Source organism: Perognathus longimembris, chromosome 10, assembly GCF_023159225.1.
Source record: "Perognathus longimembris pacificus isolate PPM17 chromosome 10, ASM2315922v1, whole genome shotgun sequence".
NCBI classification, from domain to species: domain Eukaryota; kingdom Metazoa; phylum Chordata; class Mammalia; order Rodentia; family Heteromyidae; genus Perognathus; species Perognathus longimembris.
Window position 1 is genome coordinate 32,201,709 of NC_063170.1, and position 17,125 is coordinate 32,218,833.

A 17,125-nucleotide genomic window follows, 5' to 3' on the forward strand; every position below is an offset into this window, starting at 1 on the left:
AAAGAATTTGAAGTGAACACTTATGCAAAAATAAAAAACCAGGTGTTTTTTTTTTCCCTCCAAATTCCTGGTTTAATAAGGGCTTATTTATTTTTTTTTTTGAGAAAAAAAGGCCCCAAACATCAGGCTGTTCACAAAAATAACCCACAGTATCAACTTTAGAAAACAAATATTAAGACTATTACACTAATTTTCTAAAGGATGCATCTGACATGCCAACTCTGTTCACAAAAATACAGTTACATTGTGTTAAACCGCCCCACACAGCACTCTCATGTGGGGTATGACAAACATATTTCTGACTTAAAGCTGCTATCCAGTGCTACAACTAAATGCGTGAGATTGCATTTGCAGTTAGGGAAGCAACTACTAAAATCTTGTATGAATGGAGAGAACTGTACTCCCTACATAACAAGAGATTCTTTTGGAGACAGTTGATAAAAACCATACATCCTTTTTATTGTTAAGTCATAAAGAGGTATCAAAATTAAAAGCAAAAATTACAGGGTAAGACTTAACAAAACTACCAGGAGCATCAAAGGAAGCAAAAAAATGGAACTAGGCGCAGGGCAATATGAATTAATGAACATGGGAAAGATGAGGATAGGGAGAATAGTGAGCATGTGCTGAAGATACTAGGGGAGAGGATCTGGTGAAATTTTGATCTTAAGACATGCGCCTAGGTAAAGAAACAATGGGATAAGATCCCTAAGCCCCACTATGTGCTTAAGAGTCATCCTCGCCATTGGCGCTGTCTCTGTCATCCTCTCCTTCCTCAGCCTCTTTTTCATCATCCTTGATCAACTCCAGCTGTGAGAAACAGACACAAACATGATGGAGTTAGAAGCACTCCATGTGTTCTTGGTCCCCCCTCCACCACCTCTTTCTTTCCTTTCCCATAGTTTTCACCTGGTCTTCCCCCCGATCTTCATTATCATCATCATCCAGTAGGTCCCCCTCCTCAGCAGAATCATCTGCACCCCCCTCAGACTCCATCTTGACATTAGTCTCATCTTTCTTCAGGGAGCTGCTGCTCTGTTCTTCTTCTGACTTATCATTCTTCACCTCTACTGTCGATGATAAGGACAGGTCTGTATAGGGAGCAAGGATGCAAAGAGTCCCACTGTGGTCATGGAATTGGATTGAGCATATTTACCCCACCAATGCCCTCCAACTCAAAACACCTGAAATTTCTTTGCTTTTTCCTGCTGTGTCAACTCTGGGCTTGGGCGCTGTCCTTGAGCTCCTTTTGTTCAAGGCTAGCACTCCACCACTTGAGCCTTTCCAGTTATTTTAAATGGAGATGAGGCTCAGATTTTTCTGCCCGGGCTGGCCTGGAACTGTGATCCTCAGATCTCCTCCTGAGTAGCTAGGATTACAAGTGAGAGCTTGGACCAGTGCCCAGCTTCAAGTTTTGAGAGTTAACCTAACTTTATACCTAATAAGCAGAAAGACCATTACCTGCTTGTTTGCTCTGTTCCTTTTCAATTTTTTCCAGGCTGTCCAGTAAAGAATCCACTTTTTGTTTAATTTGAGTAAGTTCCTTCTTAATGGCTTGAAGGTCATCTCCTTTCACTTTATTACAAAGAAAATTTTACATTAGAATCAACAGTACTAGTATCTACCTGCTACAAAACATATCCCCAATTGAACACAAATGGAGTCTAACAAGGGACTGTGATCTGCTACATGACAACTAAAAATGGAATCTCACAGCCTACTCCTTTGAGCAGTTGCACTGTGACTTAATATGGTTGCAGAAGACTATATTGAAGTATTTTTTGCTAACACATATGCACATATGTTTTACTAACACATATGCACTTTACTGCCAAAACCAATATAGTGAACTAAATAGGAAATAATTCCTCACATGGAGTAAGTCCCACCTGACTTTATTTTTATACTACACAAGAAAAATAAGTAGGAACAGGCCTTCACAATGTCTGAGGACAGCTTTTCAAATGCTTTGCTTTTAGGGAAAGAATGAGGACCTTCAACCTATTTGGAGCCATGTGAACCGAAGTTAAACACTGTAGCTCTATTTCCCAAGGTCAAAAAACACCAGAAGCACAAAATGGAAAGAACACATACACTTTCCAGACTTGGAAGAAGATCCTCGCTGTCCACTCTTAGAATTGAAGCCACTTTTGCCCCTGCGTGAGGTGTTTCCTGACACGCGCTGACGTTTAGAGGGCACTACAGCCCGAGCAATAGGAGGCGGCGGAGGCACACGTGCTGGGTAACTGTACATCCTATTAAAAACAAAAAAAAAAGATATAAGTAAGCTTACAAGACAGCATCATTACCTCATACATTTATGAGTTCAATCTCAACTGAAGGCCAGAAAAATGCCCCCATTCTTTGATGGAATTTGTGTGTGTATGCTGGTAGTGGAGCTTAAACTACTGTGAAGGTTTTTTTGCTTGTGGCTGGCACACTTGATCCATACCTCTAGAAATACCTTTTTGCAGATTAAATATACATGATTCTTTTAATTTGACAGTCTTACCTATATATAGCTGAAAAAAGAAAAAAAAACATCATGCCTGGCTTTCTGACAGAGATAGGGTCTTTTGGGCAAATTGGCTGCAAATTGTAATCTTCACTATCTCTGCCTTGAGCAATCACACACAGATAGAGAGTATTCCTTTTTAAAATAGTAATTAGCCTTTGTCTAGATTTTATTCTTTAAGGCCATGTGCTGGTGGCTCATGCCTGTAACCCTAGCTATTAAGGAGGCTGATATTAATGTGGCTCAAGGGATTGGGAATATGGCTCTGTGGTACAGTGCTGGCCTAGCCCTGGGTTCGATTCCTCAGTACCACATAAACAGCTAGCCCTGAGCAAAAAGAAGTGAGTGCCCATGCCCCGAGCTCAAACCCCATGGACTGGCAAAAAGAAAAAAGAAATGTGGCTCAAGTGATACAGCAGGAGTCTTGAATGAAGAAACTAAGGTAGAGTGTCCACTCATAACATAAAACCAAATACAAAAGCCAAATCCCTAATATTTTCACCCTCAGAAACATACAAGTCATTACTACCAATAAGCTGAACATAAAATTGCCTGTATAAGGCCATGATTTACCTATTAAATGGCCTAGCTGTAAAAATAGAAAAAGAAAAAGGAAAAAAGGTGTGGCTGAAAGCAGAGCACTGAACTGTTTAGCAAAATGTGAACTACTATTAACACAAAAAATACTATGCACATATTATTCGTTATAATTATTTCTAAGCTACTTTAAATGTACCTGAGGATCACAAAGTATTTTTTTAGTCTATCTTCAACTCAGAGCCTGAGCACTATCCCTAAGCCTTTTGCTCATGGCTAACACTCATCACTTGACCCAGCATTTCTATGTATCCCAAGAGAAACTGAAACAAGTCCATGCAAAGACAACATGATTATACAACTTCTATGCCACTGAAGATATTTTATAGGATCCTATTAGAAAATAGTCATTATATTCAGTGAGCTCAGGGACAGCACCCAGGCCCTAACTTGAGTTCAAGCCCAATAACTAAGTAAATGTACATGGAGTGGAAAACATGAAGAGGAAAACATGAAGAGTATTCGTGTGTACATATCCAAAATTTGAGTATTTGTGATGTCCATACTTCACACAGTTCTTCACCCGAGTATCACAAATGGAAAAAAGGGGAGTGAAGTGTGCTTTTAGCCCACATTTTTTCCATACACATACATATTAAAATCCTAATCTATTTAATGGCATATTACTTTTTTAATCAATGAGAACTTTCTCACAGTTAGGTTGCTAAACATCTAAGTAGTATCAATGAGAGCTATTTCCATGTATCTTGTTGCTCTGGGAAGGAAGTAAGTGATTAACATATTGGAAATGCTGGGGTTGGGAATATGGCCTAATGCTGGAGAGCTTGCCTTACATACATATATGGAAACAAGTTTATCACAGCATTGTGGACACTGAGAAGATTGAAGACAGCCTGGGCTACATAGGATGAAGGGGAAAAAAAGCCCAAAACAAGCCTATTTCAGTAGACTATGGTCTCTCTTTTCTAATGTTTGGACAATGTCAATAACTTAGTACATTTACTCTTTCTGCCTTCTTAGTCCTGTGACCATTTCTAAGAACACAACTATGTTGTACAGCTTTTTTTTTTGCCAGTCCTGGGCCTGGAACTCAGGGCCTGAGCACTGTCCCTGGCTTCTTTTCTTACTCAAGGCTAGCACTCTGCCACTTGAGCCACAGCACCACTTCTGACTTTTTTTTCTATATATGTGGTGCTGAGGAATCGAGCCCAGGGCTTCATGTATACGAGGCGAGCACTCTACCACTAGGCCATATTCCCAGCCCTTTGTACAGCTTTCTAATCACAGCTGACACCTCACAAAACATGAAACACCATAATACTTTTGAAATATTGTCTAACTTATCTCACACAAAGCAGGAGACACATTCCTTTAACTTTACACTGCATACTTGGATCCAAGTTCTTGATGTTACTTTTCTTATACTTAATACATGGAGTTAATGAGTACTATAAAACCACCAAACGGAAGAATCCTGCAACCCAGGAAAATATGCATATATGTATGAATGTGACAGAGCCCAGGCTCTAAGTTCAAGACTCAGGACTGTGAGAAAACAAACAAAAAGGGGGGCTACAGAATTATGCAAGTCAATGGATGTCACCCCTTCCCACCTAGAATATTTTTTTGGTTGATAATGGAGCTTCAAACTCAGGGCCTGGGCACTGTCCCTGTGCATTTTTGTCAAGGATGGTGTTCTAGGCTGTTGGAGATTCATGGCCTTTATGGCCCAGGCTGCCCATGTCTCAACTTGACTAAATGAGCGGCAGCAGGTCCAGCCTTTCAATAATGTTAGATATGATGTAAAATACCTTCTCTTAGGTTGTATAAGGGCAATCTCAAAATAACCAATGAAAAAAGGACTAATATAGGATAGTACAAGTAGTCTATAATATATTGAGAAGAGTAATCAATTGGGAACTAAATGGGAAAAAAAGTTTAAACCCAGAACCCAAGAATCTATCCACCAGGCAGGAGGATTCAGAGTTAAAGCAATCTGTCTTGGGAGAGAGGGGAGGGAATGAACAAGGAGAGCATATAAGGGGATGAGGAAGACCCCCCCCCCAAAATGGGGGGGAGAGTCCAGGAAAAAGGGGGCTAGGAATGTGGCCTAGTGGCAAAGTGCTTGCCTAACATGAATGAAGCTCTGGGTTCAATTCTGCAGTACCATATAAACTTTAGAAAAAGTCAGAAGTGGCATTGTGGCTCAAGTGGTAGAGTGCTAGCCTTGAAAAAAAGCAGCTCAGTAAGATATCACAAGAAACGTACACACTGCCCTATTATGTAGCTGCACCCTTTTTGCACAACACCTTGTCAAAATGTTTTCGTTTGATTAATAAATAAATTTAAAAAAGAAAAAAAAAAAAGCAGCTCAGGGAGAGAGCCCAGGGCCTGAGTTCAAGCCCCAAGACTGGCACAAAAAGAGGGGGGGGAGTCAGGCGAGGTGATATTGCTTGGTATTTTGTATACTCAGCATGGGTGATTGAGCCACAGCTTCACTTCTGGCTCTCTGGTGGCTAGTAAGAGCATCATAGATTTCCTCCGGCCCAGGCTGACATGGACCACAGCCCTCAGATCTCAGCCCCCTTGAGTTGCTAGGATTATAGGCATGATTCACGGGCACCCTGCCCAAATTATCATTCTTAATGCTTTAAATGGTAATCATCTGGGCTGGGGATATGGCCTAGTGGCAAGAGAGCTTGCCTCGTATACATGAGGCCCTGGGTTCGATTCCCCAGCACCACATATACAGAAAACGGCCAGAAGTGGCGCTGTGGCTCAAGTGGCAGAGTGCTAGCCTTGAGCAAAAAGGAAGCCAGGGACAGTGCTCAGGCCCTGAGTCCAAGGCCCAGGACTGGCCCAAAACAAAACAAAAAATGGTAATCATCTGCCAGTGGCTCATGCCTATCTATAATTTTAGCCAATTAGGAGGCTGAAATATGAAAATCCCAACCTAGAGGCATGGATCAACTGGAAGAGAACCAGTCCTGAGCAAGAAAACCGAGTGGCAATCTGTTAACCTTCGCTCAAGGAGTTCAACCCTACTGGGGAATTGAACCCAGGGCTTCATGAATACACGGCAAGCACTCTTGCCACTAAGGCCATATTCCCAGCCCCCTTGCCATAATTTTATATCTATATCTATATCTATAATATATATATTATTATCAAACTGAATTACAGAGAGGTTACAGTTTCATACATTAGGCACTGGATACATTTCTTGTACTGCTTGTTACCGCGTCCTTGCCATAATTTTTATACAAACTCACACACACACACATTATAGTTACATAGCTCTGCTCACAATTTGCCACGCTAATTGACAATCTTTGAATCATTTTTTCTTTTCAAGATATGCTAAGTAACCTTCATACTATTACACAACAATACCCAATACAGCACAAGATTCCAAAACAACATGAGAATGGGGCTCCTTGCCTAGCAATGAAATGAAGCCCTGGGCTCAATTCCTCAGTACTACATATTCAGAAAAGGCTAGGAGTGGTGCTGTGGCTCAAGTTGTAGAGTGCTAGCATTGAGAAAAAAGAAGCCAGGGGGGAGGGGGGACTGGGGATATGGCCTAATGGCAAGAGAGCTTGCTTGCCTCCCATACATGAAGCCCTAGGTTCGATTTCCCAGCACCACGTATACAGAAAATGGCCAGAGGGCTGGGGATATGGCCGAGTGGCAAGAGTGTGCCTGCCTCATATACATGAGGCCCTGGGTTCGATTCCCCAGCACCACATATACAGAAAATGGCCAGAAGTGGCGCTGTGGCTCAAGTGGCAAAGTGCTAGCCTTGAGCAGAAAGAAGCCAGGGACAGTGCTCAGGCCCTGAATCCAAGGCCCAGGACAGGGGGGGAAAAAAAAAAAATTGAGTGATGGCACCTGTCTGTTATCCCAACTATGTGACCAAGTGCCCAGTACAACCAGGGCAAAAAAGGCCCAATCTTAAAATAACCAGTTGTAAAAATTACTAGTCTTTTCCAAAGTGTGTCGTTTAAAGTTCAAGCTTTGGCTGGATGGCTTGGCTTTTTAAGGAACTGCTTTGAAATAAGAAAGGATTGTTGAAATGTCACTTTTAAAGATGGAATTATGACAAGCCCCAAACTGTTCAAAAAACAGAAGAGGAAGATATGTTTTCACATTACTTGTGTACTGTTAGATCCTACTTACAATCACTTTTTGAAATACCGCACTTTTAGCGCATTCAAACTAGGAATGATGAGCACATTGTGAACCTGAGCTCAACCAATCTGAGCAGAGGGGCATGGCCTATACATTAGGGATAAATAAGGGAGTAGACTGCCTGCTGTGGGTACCTGTCAGATTGTTGGCAGTTGGTGCATGCAGAAATTTTGCCTTGCTAAAGACAATTCTTTTTGTGCCCATTATTGTGACTCCATTGGTTCTTGGAAAGCGTATTTATGACACCATGTAAGGAGGCTGAGATCTGAGAATCACAATTCAGTCAGTCTAGGCAGAATGTTTTCCAGTTACCAGGAAAAACACTAGACTGGACTTTAGGCTCAAGTAGTAGAGCAGGAGGCTCTGAGTTGAAGACCAAAGCTAAGTTTAGAACAGTTTGCCCAAACACAACAAAACCAAAGAGAGGGTTAGCATTAGGCTCAGTGGTAAAGCACATAAAGGGGAAAGAGCACCTAGCACAAGTTTAATGGTATACAAAGTGAACATTTTACATATACTCAATTTAAAATCAGTATTAGCCAGGTGCTGGTGGCTCATGTATATAATCTGAGCTACTCTAGAGGCTGATATATAAGAATCCAGAGTGTGGCCAGGAAACTTCTAGAGATTCACCTATACAACCACAAGCAAACACAAGGGCACACACCGGGAAGCCAGAAGTACAACTGTGGCTAAAATTTGTCAGCTCGAATAAGTATCTTCAGAACTTTAAACAAGATTTGCCAATATAGATGGAGACCGTGCCATAACGGTATCACTAACATTTGACAGGCTAAGTTGTGAGGATCTGAAGAGCAAAGCAGCAAACATCAAAAACAAAATGAATACTTCACACTCATGAGGTATGTACTGTTCCTTTCTAGGCATAAAGGCATGAGTGTTCTTAATGTGTGGCTAAAGGACTGCTGCTTATATAACCACTCTGATATTAGCAGTGGTTAAGTATTGAATTTTAAATGGTAGGCAAATGCTCTACTACATACAAAGGCAAACAGAGTTCATCAAGTTCCTTCAACTCACTTAACCAATGAATAAGTTTTCTTTTACTGTTAATTGAATGGATTCTAAGGCCAAGGCAGGCCTGGAACAGCAATTCTCCCATCTCAGCCTCAGTAAGTAGGATAAGACACATAAGACCACTACAGGCTCTGTCCCCACCATTAAAAAAATTAAAATGGGGCTGGGGATATGGCCTAGTGGCAAGAGCGCTTGCCTCATATACATGAAACCCTTGGTTTGATTCCCCAGCACCACATATATAGAAAACAGCCAGAAGTGGTGCTGCGGCTCAAGTGGCAGAGTGCTAGCCTTGAGCAAAAAGAAGCCAGGGACAGTGCTCAGGCCCTGAGTCCAAGGCCCAGGATAGGGAAAAAAAAAAAAAAAAAATCAAAATGTTTGAAAAACATGTTTGAACACAAAATTCAAATTTTATAATCTTAATGTTGTTAATTCAAGGTCCTTCACAATGTAGAAGCCACATAAGCTTTATTTCTAACATTTTTTTCTACAATGTTCACTGGCTAACTTGCTTCGTTAAAATTAAAGAGTTTCTCTCTTCTGTGAATTATTCCTAATCAAGCCACTGCTTCTTTTTTTTTGTAATTTATTAAAGAAAAGGTTTTTCTGACAAGGTATTGTGCAAAAAGAGTACAATTACATAGTACAGCAGTGTGTACATTACTTGTGATATCTTACATCCTGTTTTTCTTTCCCTTCCCTAGGTCAGATAGACATATACAATACACAATGTACCAAGAACATATATACAATAGCCACGTGGCCTATGCCGAAGAAAATTTGCCTAGGGCTTCAAATGTAATGTCGACAATAGACAATATGTCGACAATAGTCTTATATGAACGTACATACATAGCTTTTGAGCTATTGTGATCCACTGAGAGGTCAATTTTTGACCTTTATATGTTGAGTAGTTGTTTGGTTTTAGCTATATAGTGTAGGGTCACTGACCCAAACCTGTGGGGAATACCATTTGACAAGAAGTTTTTGGTTTCAGACCTGGTCTCTACTGCCTCCCCCTCCTCCCACCTTAACAGTCATATATCAGGGAGATCATGCCCCTTTGTTTTTTGTGTTCTAGGCTTGTCTCGCTCAAGATTATTTGTTCAAGTTCTTACCATTTCCCTGCGAATAACAATATTTCACTATTTCTAATTGCTATATAGTATTCCATTGTGTATAGGTACCATATTTTTTTGATCCATTCATCTGTGGAGGGGCATCTGGGTTGTTTCCATATTTTGGCTATTGTGAATTGTGCAGCGATAAACATGGAAGTCACTGCTTGTTCTTTAAGTCTGGCATTTTACCTGTTAGCTTTTAGAAATAAGGCTGACACTCTGACTTGTGTTTTGGTGGTTAATTGTCTATCAACAGACTTCCCTACTTAGACCAACTTTGAGTGTGATGCCTTAAATCTCAGCCTAAGTAGCTAAGGAATGTAGGCATGAACCATTGGCACACAGTTGTTTGGCTTGATCTTGCTCACAGCTGGTGCTCTACCACTTGACCCATACCCTTTTTTTTGGATGAGGAATCTCAAGACTGGTGGCCAGACTGCTTATGTACTGAAACCCTCAAGGTCTCAGCCACCTGAGACCAAGAAGTACAGGTGCATGAAAGATTCGTAATTTGATACAGTACCTATCTGAAGGTACACCAAACCTTTTTTTTCCCCCCAACAATCACACCTCATACAAATCCTAAAAACATTAACTCCAAGAGGGAAAATGACAGAAGAGATGACATTGATCAAGATGCACTTTAGTTACAAACCCATTTTCTGAACTGGAAGATGTTATTAACACTGAAAAATCTGAGGATCCTGGTTTTAATAAACTAAACAAAGCTGTAAGCAAAGCTGTGCCTTAAGTGGTAGAGAGCTAGCCTTGAGCATAACAGCTGAAGAACAGTGCACAGGCCCCAAGTTCAGCCCCGGGGGCGGAGCCTTGTCTATTTTGGCTACTTATATGTATTGTTTTATGTTTGTGAAAGGAGCATTTTTGCAAAAGGAGTATTTATTGTTTTTCAAGAGACAAACTTTTACTAAGTAACGTCATATCACAATGGACAAAATAAAATACCTTAAACATACCTGTCATAATAATCTCGTTGAAAGTCATAGTCCAAGTCAAACGAGGAGCTGAAAAATAAAACACCGAATAAGATTAATTTGGAGCTGCTAATGTTAATTCACAATAGGACACAGGGAACAAGCCAAACAATTCACAACATATATGCAATAACAAGATTACCATAAAAATGTAGTCATTTAATATATCAGTTACAACCAACTTAAATCAAATATAATGGTTAAAAATTAATAATTCAGGTAAGAAATAGTGTAATCCCAACAAAAATTACCAGCTACTATAAGAACACCAAAATATATACTAAATTAAAATTATACCCCTACTTTCCAGTTTCTTACAAGCTAGATTACACTAGCACAATTTCCATTTATAATATGCATACATGCTAATAGCAAAAATTAAGGACTTCTAGCAATTCTCAGAAAGGGGAAAAATAGATTAAATACAGAATGCATTACTCTTAAACAGGTAAAACATTACATTTAATATTAAACCCACCCCACATCCAGAAAACAGAAAAGAGGCCCACTGATGGACACAATGCAGTTATAAATAATAAAGTTCCGGACCTGAGTAGAGGGGACGGAGAAGGGTGTTCTGGTACTGACCCGTACATCTCCGCTGCAGATCGTTTCACACCTGCTTTTCCTCGATTCACTTTTGGCTCTGCAGCCAGATTAATATCTGAAGAAAAAAGAAAGAAAAAAAAATTAACTCAGACATTGAAGAAAAGAAAAAGTGGGTGCTGGTGGCTCAAGTCTCTTAATACCAGCTACTCAGGATACTCAAGATAAGGTCTGGGGGCTGGACACGTGGCTTAGTGGTAGCACACATGGAGCCCTAGGTTCAATTTCTCAGCACCACATAAACAGAAAAAGAATGGAAGTAGTGCTGTGGCTCAAGGAGGAGAGTGCTAGCCTTGAGCAAAAAGAAACCAGGGACAGTGTTCAGGCCCTGAGTCCCTAGTTCCAGGACTGGGGGGAAAAAAGATAAGATCTAAGCTAGGTACTGGTAGTTTACTCTCTACTCTTAAATGTTCCTCAGGAGGCTGAGATCTGAAGATCCTAGGTTCAAAGTCATCCCAGGCAGGAAACTTGGGACTCTATCTCTCACAGGACTCAAAAAAGCCAGAAGCTCAAGTGGTAGAACACTCACTTTGAGAGAAAACCTCAGGGGCAGCCCAGTGTGACAAAAAAAAAATTTGAGGATCAAGCCCTGCAGGAACTTCAACTAAAAACACAAACAAAGGGACTGGGAACGTGGCCTGGGAGTGGAATGCTTGCCTAGCATAATGGAGCCCTGGTTAAATTCCTCAGCACCATATATGCACCATGTATACTGTGGCTCAAGTGGTAGAGTGCTAACCTTGAGCAAAAAGAAGTCAGAGCACTGTCCCTGGCTTCTTTTTGCTCAAGGATAGCACTCTGCCACTTGAGCCACAGCGCCACTTCTGGCCGTTTTCTGTATATGCGGTGCTGGGGAATTGAACCCAGGGCCTCATGTATACGAGGCAAGTATTCTTGCCACTAGGCCATATCCCCAGCACGTTTCTGTACTGTTTGTGTACATTAATCAAGTTGCAATCCAGCCCACATTAAAACTCAACATTGTATATTCACTTATCAGGGGAAAAAGAATCACTTTTCCAAGCCCCATGACTGGCAAAAAAAAAACTTACAGAAGCCAGGGACAGTGCTCAGGTTCTGAGTTCAAGCCCCAGGACTGGCCAAAAAGAAATAATACTCCATTGGCTAGGCACCAGAGGCTCATGCCTGTAATCCTGGTCAACCCAGGAGGCTGAGATCTGAGATCTGTACTGCAGTACAAAGTCAGCCTAAGACTCTTATCTCCAATTAACCAGTAAAAAGTTAAAAGTAGAGGTGTGGGCCAAATATTTGAGCAAAATAGCTAAGGGAGAGGAGAGCATGGTGGTTAGTTCAAACTCTGTACTAGCACCAAAGGAGGAAAAAAAACCTCATATATATATATATATATATAAACATTTACATGAACAAAGGAAAAATATACTATATTCAAAATGCAATTTACACAATTACTCCAGAATGTCTACATTTTCTTCCTACTTTACTTTCAGACAAAGCCTAATAAGACCCAGTTAGCAGCTGGGCATTGATGGATCACACCGTAATCCTAGCTACTCAGGAGAGGCTGAGGTCTGAGGACAGGGTTCAAAGGCAGCCCAGGAAGAAAAGTCCATGAAACTCTTACCTTCAACTAATAACCAGAAAAGCCAGGGATAGTGCTCAGGCCCTGGGTCCAAGCCCAGGACTGACAAAACAAAACAAAACAAAACCTCAGGCATCAGGAAATCATGCTAGTAATTGTACCTACTCAGGGTACAATATTTGTTTGAAGTAAGGCTGAGCAAACATCCTTAAGACTATCTCAAATTAACAGAAAGAAAAGCAGCTGGGGCTGGGAATATGGCCTAGTGGCAAGAGTGCTTGCCTCCTACACATGAAGCTCTCGGTTCAATTCCTCAGCACCACATATATGGAAAACAACCAGAAGGGGCGCTGTGGCTCAAGTGGCAGAGTGCTAGCCTTGAGTGGGAAGAAGCCAGGGATGGTGCTTAGGCCGAGTCCAAGGCCCAGGACAGGCCAAAAAAAAAAAAAAAGAAAAAGAAAAGCAGCTGGACTGGAGTCACAGCTGAGGTGGTAAACACCTAAACACCAATTGGCAGTCTTGAGTAGAAAAACACAGGATTGTTGAGGCTTTAAATTCAAGCCCCAGCACTGGCACAAAAACAATAAAAAAATTATCTAGGATGTTAATCTTAGAAAAATTAGTTAATAGATGCACAACTAGAAAAAACCAACTGCTTTGGAATCCCTAATAACATTTAAACAGCCAATTATCATGATCACTGTAAAGTGAAAGATGACACTTAAAAAAAAAATCTCAACTACATTTTCTTTTCTTTTTTTTTGGCCAGTCCTGGGGCTTGGACTCAGGGCCTAAGCACTGTCCCTGGATTCTTTTTTTTTGCTCAAGGCTAGCACTCTGCCACTTGAGCCACAGCGCCACTTCTGGCCGATTTCTGTATATGTGGTCCTGGGGAATTGAACCCAGGGCCTCATGTATACAAGGCAAGCACTCTTGCACACTAGGCCATATCCCTAGCCCCAACTACATTTTCTGAGTACAGGTAAATGACAATATTTTCGTACAGGAATGAAGCTGGGCATGGTTGACTGTGACAGTCACTTCAGTTTTGAAGGAAAGCTAACTTTAATGTCCTTGCTCAAAGAGGGCAAAAAGGGGCAGGAAGTGTGGCTCAGCAATAGAGACTGAAGGAGCAAGCACAAGACCAAGTTCAAACATTAGTATGCCCCAGCACTCTCACCACACAAAAGATCTGTTTTACTATACTTGTAAGCATAATTAGTACAAGTATACTTATAGGAGGTTCCAATGTTTCATATACTAGCTTTACAAAATTGGGAGAACTATGAATAAATATAACTAAACAAAATTTTAGATACGGATTTTATGAATGAAGAAAATTCATACAACTCAGACTTACCTAAAACCTGGCCAGCAATCATTCTGCCATCCTCTCCTGCGACAGCAGCCCGAGCATTTCTCTCATTAACATACTGCACAAAGGCAAAGCCCTTATGAACTGAGCAGCCCACAATTTTGCCATACTTCGAGAAGATTGCTTCCACATCAGATTTCTTGACCACAAGTGTATTGAGATTCCCAATGAATACACGGGAATTCATGGAACGAGGATCTGTCTTGTTGGTAACATTGCTAGCCATTGTGTTTGATAGTCTGGCTCCTCACAGAGCTGAAAAACTGATAGGGGAAAAAGAAAAAAAATTAGGTGAGCAGATGTTAGTCACAGTATTCTTTAATAAAAACTAAATTTTGAGTCCAGTGCCAGAGGCTCTGCCTGTCACCCTAACTACTCAGGAAGCTGAGGTATGAGGATAACAGTTCAATGCCAGCTCAAGGGAGGAAAGTCAATGAAGACTCCAATAAACTTCAAAAACTTGAAGTGGAGCTATGGCTTAAGTGTCTGTAAAACACTAGCCTTGAGCACAAAAGCCCTGGGACAGTGTCCAGTTCCTGAGTTCAAGCCCCAGGACCGAGCTATTGTGACTACCTAGAGTGTAAGTCAACTTCAAGAATACAGCAATAAATATTACTATCCTGAGAATGTATCCTTAAAAGTAGGAAAACTTCCTTGGCTCCTCCTTTCTATGCAAGCAGTACAGTATTTCTCAGGAAAGAAATCCTCTTCGTAGGTAATTGACCAACACAATCCCCTAAAAACACCCATCTATAATTTGAAGTGCTTAAGCAGACTTGGATCCCCTGAGCTCCATACAATGTTTCTTTTCAACTTTGCAGTTAGTAGAATCTTTCATTATTACTAACTCTACCTTGCTACACAGCTTACATTATTATATCTCATTTATTCCTCATCAAAATAAATACTTTAAATCCTACCCAAACCATGTTTTAACAAATGAATATAACTTAGCTTTTGTTTAAAAGTATAAAAAAATTTCAAAGTCATTTACTCTTTAAATACCTATACCAAGTAGTTTAACATGTTAGAGATCTATAGGAAATCAACAGTTATGATGACTTTTAACCTACATTTTATAGGTAGGGCATTTATTAATTTATTACTATTGGATGGTGATGATGATAAAACCACTACAACATAGATTAGAGTGAACCAGGCCAAAGTAAAACAGAGAAACATTCCACAAACCAGTTAAAAAATTAAAAAATATGGAGCCATGAGCAAAGACAATAATAAGGTGCTGCAAATTATGAACATTCACACAGACACTCACACAATGAACCTGTCAACAATACCTTGATAGAATTCCAAATATCCAACTGTGACAAGTAAATGCATTGTATTATAAGCCAAGGGTTCAACTTTGTAAGAATGAAATGCAGACACACTGTCATATCAGTTCAGGTCACTTTTGCCTAACTTGTCAGGAGGGTGAGATCTGAGGACTCTGGTTTAAAGCAGGCGCAGGAAGAAAAGTCTGAGATTTATCTTTGGTAGACGCCTCGGTTCCATGAAAAAATCTGGAAGTTGAGCTAAGGCTCAAGTGGCAGTGCTGCTAGCCTTGAACAAAAAAGGACAGAGCTCCGGAGGCTGGGAATATGGCCTAGTGGTAAAGTACTCGCCTCGTATACATGAAGCCCTGGGTTCGATTCCTCAGCACCACATATAGAGAAAAAAGCCAGAAGTGGTGCTGTGGCTGGCTCAAGAGAGAGTGCTAGCCTTGAGCAAAAAGAAGCCAGGGAGAGTGCTCAGGCCCTGAGTCCAAGCCCCAGGACTGGCAACAAAAACAAACAAGAAGTGTACTCACTGTAACCCCATCACTTTGACAATAAAAAAGAAAGACAGAGCTCCTCCCCCCAAAATGAATTTAAAGAGGAAAACCATAAAATATACTTATCTTTTATCCTTTCAGTAGATGCCTAGACACACAGAACTACTATTAGAAAAGAACTTGAAGTTGTAAAGAAGCGTTGTTGGGTTTTGTCTGAATCTTCACAGTAAACCAGAGAACAGATCAAATCCCCAGACAGCATTTACAACCACCAAAATTCAACAATGCCAGTTAAGTCAACAACCAACATAAATGGTCATCACCATCTTGAAGATAATTTGTAAAGGAGAGAAGTCTATGGCTCAAGAGATAGAGTGCTTAACTGGCACCAGAGGTTTTGTATCAATTTCTCATTAGAACAGGACATACAGAGACCACTGCCCAAGAATCTTAGAACTAGATCCATAGATCAACTGTTGGACCATTTTCATAGCAAGCCTGAAGCCCTGAATTCAAAGCATAGTAACACACATACACACTAGAAAAAACTTGAAAGATCAGTGAGTAGTTTCCCAGGGAGGCAATTTTTAACCGTTAAAATTGTGAAGAGGGGCTGAGAATGTGGCTTTGTGGTAAAGTGCTTGCCTAGCATGCATGAAGCTAGGTTCGAATCCTCAGTACCACATAAATAGAAAAAGCCGAATTGGCGCTGTGGCTCAAGAGGTAGAGTGCTAGCCTTGAGCAAATGAAGCTGGGGACAGTGCTTAGGCCCTGAATTCATGCCCAGGACTGGCAGAAAAACAAAACAAAAATTGTTACTTAATAGTTTATATTGAGTGGCAACAAGAAACTGAAGGAGCTCTGAAGTTGCTAAAGCAGTTTATTCCATGAGAAAAAAAGACCTCAAAACTATTCCCATGTGCCCTATCCATGCTGTCATATACCCAAGAAACCCAATACTCCTTACAATAACCACTATCTCTTTAGAGAATTATTAAATGACTTATCCATAAACTAGTTTACAGCCTTGCCATTTCATCAGTTTCTTTTGAGATCACATCTAGCCTCCCCTTTGGAGAGACAGTCTCAGTGCGAAGCCCAGGTTGCCCTTATCCTCTTATCTCAGTGTCCCAAGTACTGCAAATACAGATACAACACATGTTACTCACTCCTCTTCACAAGACTATAAAAACCAGGAATGTTAAAGTGTCCAACTGGGCAATGTTACTCCTATCTGTAATTCTAGCTACTCAGGAATCTGAGAGGGTCAAAGTTTGATATGGTTCCAGGGAGCAGAAATGCAGAGCCATGGTACAAACAGTAGAGGACAAAGCTGAGTAAAAGACAAAAGCCTTATTCAAAGATAAATGAAGCATACATAAACAGGCTGGGGG

At 40.7% G+C, this 17,125-nt stretch overlaps 1 protein-coding gene across 6 annotated transcripts in view; it reads right to left on the reverse strand.

Moving 5' to 3' along the window:
- Positions 1 to 438: 438 nt before the first annotated feature.
- The window catches only part of Hnrnpc (heterogeneous nuclear ribonucleoprotein C), a 36,942-nt gene continuing 20,255 nt past the window's right edge, over positions 439 to 17,125 (reverse strand). For 5 of the 6 annotated variants that reach the window (XM_048355745.1, XM_048355744.1, XM_048355746.1 and 2 more), the window contains 7 exons: positions 13,943 to 14,220; positions 10,965 to 11,079; positions 10,398 to 10,445; positions 2,095 to 2,255; positions 1,462 to 1,575; positions 910 to 1,091; positions 439 to 810 (listed from right to left, as the gene is read on the reverse strand). In XM_048355745.1, the coding sequence (XP_048211702.1) occupies positions 727 to 810; positions 910 to 1,091; positions 1,462 to 1,575; positions 2,095 to 2,255; positions 10,398 to 10,445; positions 10,965 to 11,079; positions 13,943 to 14,183 (945 nt within the window). In that variant the 5' untranslated portion in view covers positions 14,184 to 14,220 and the 3' untranslated portion in view covers positions 439 to 726. The remainder of the gene's footprint in view (positions 811 to 909; positions 1,092 to 1,461; positions 1,576 to 2,094; positions 2,256 to 10,397; positions 10,446 to 10,964; positions 11,080 to 13,942; positions 14,221 to 17,125) is intronic. The other variant, XM_048355749.1, reaches the window with a different exon arrangement.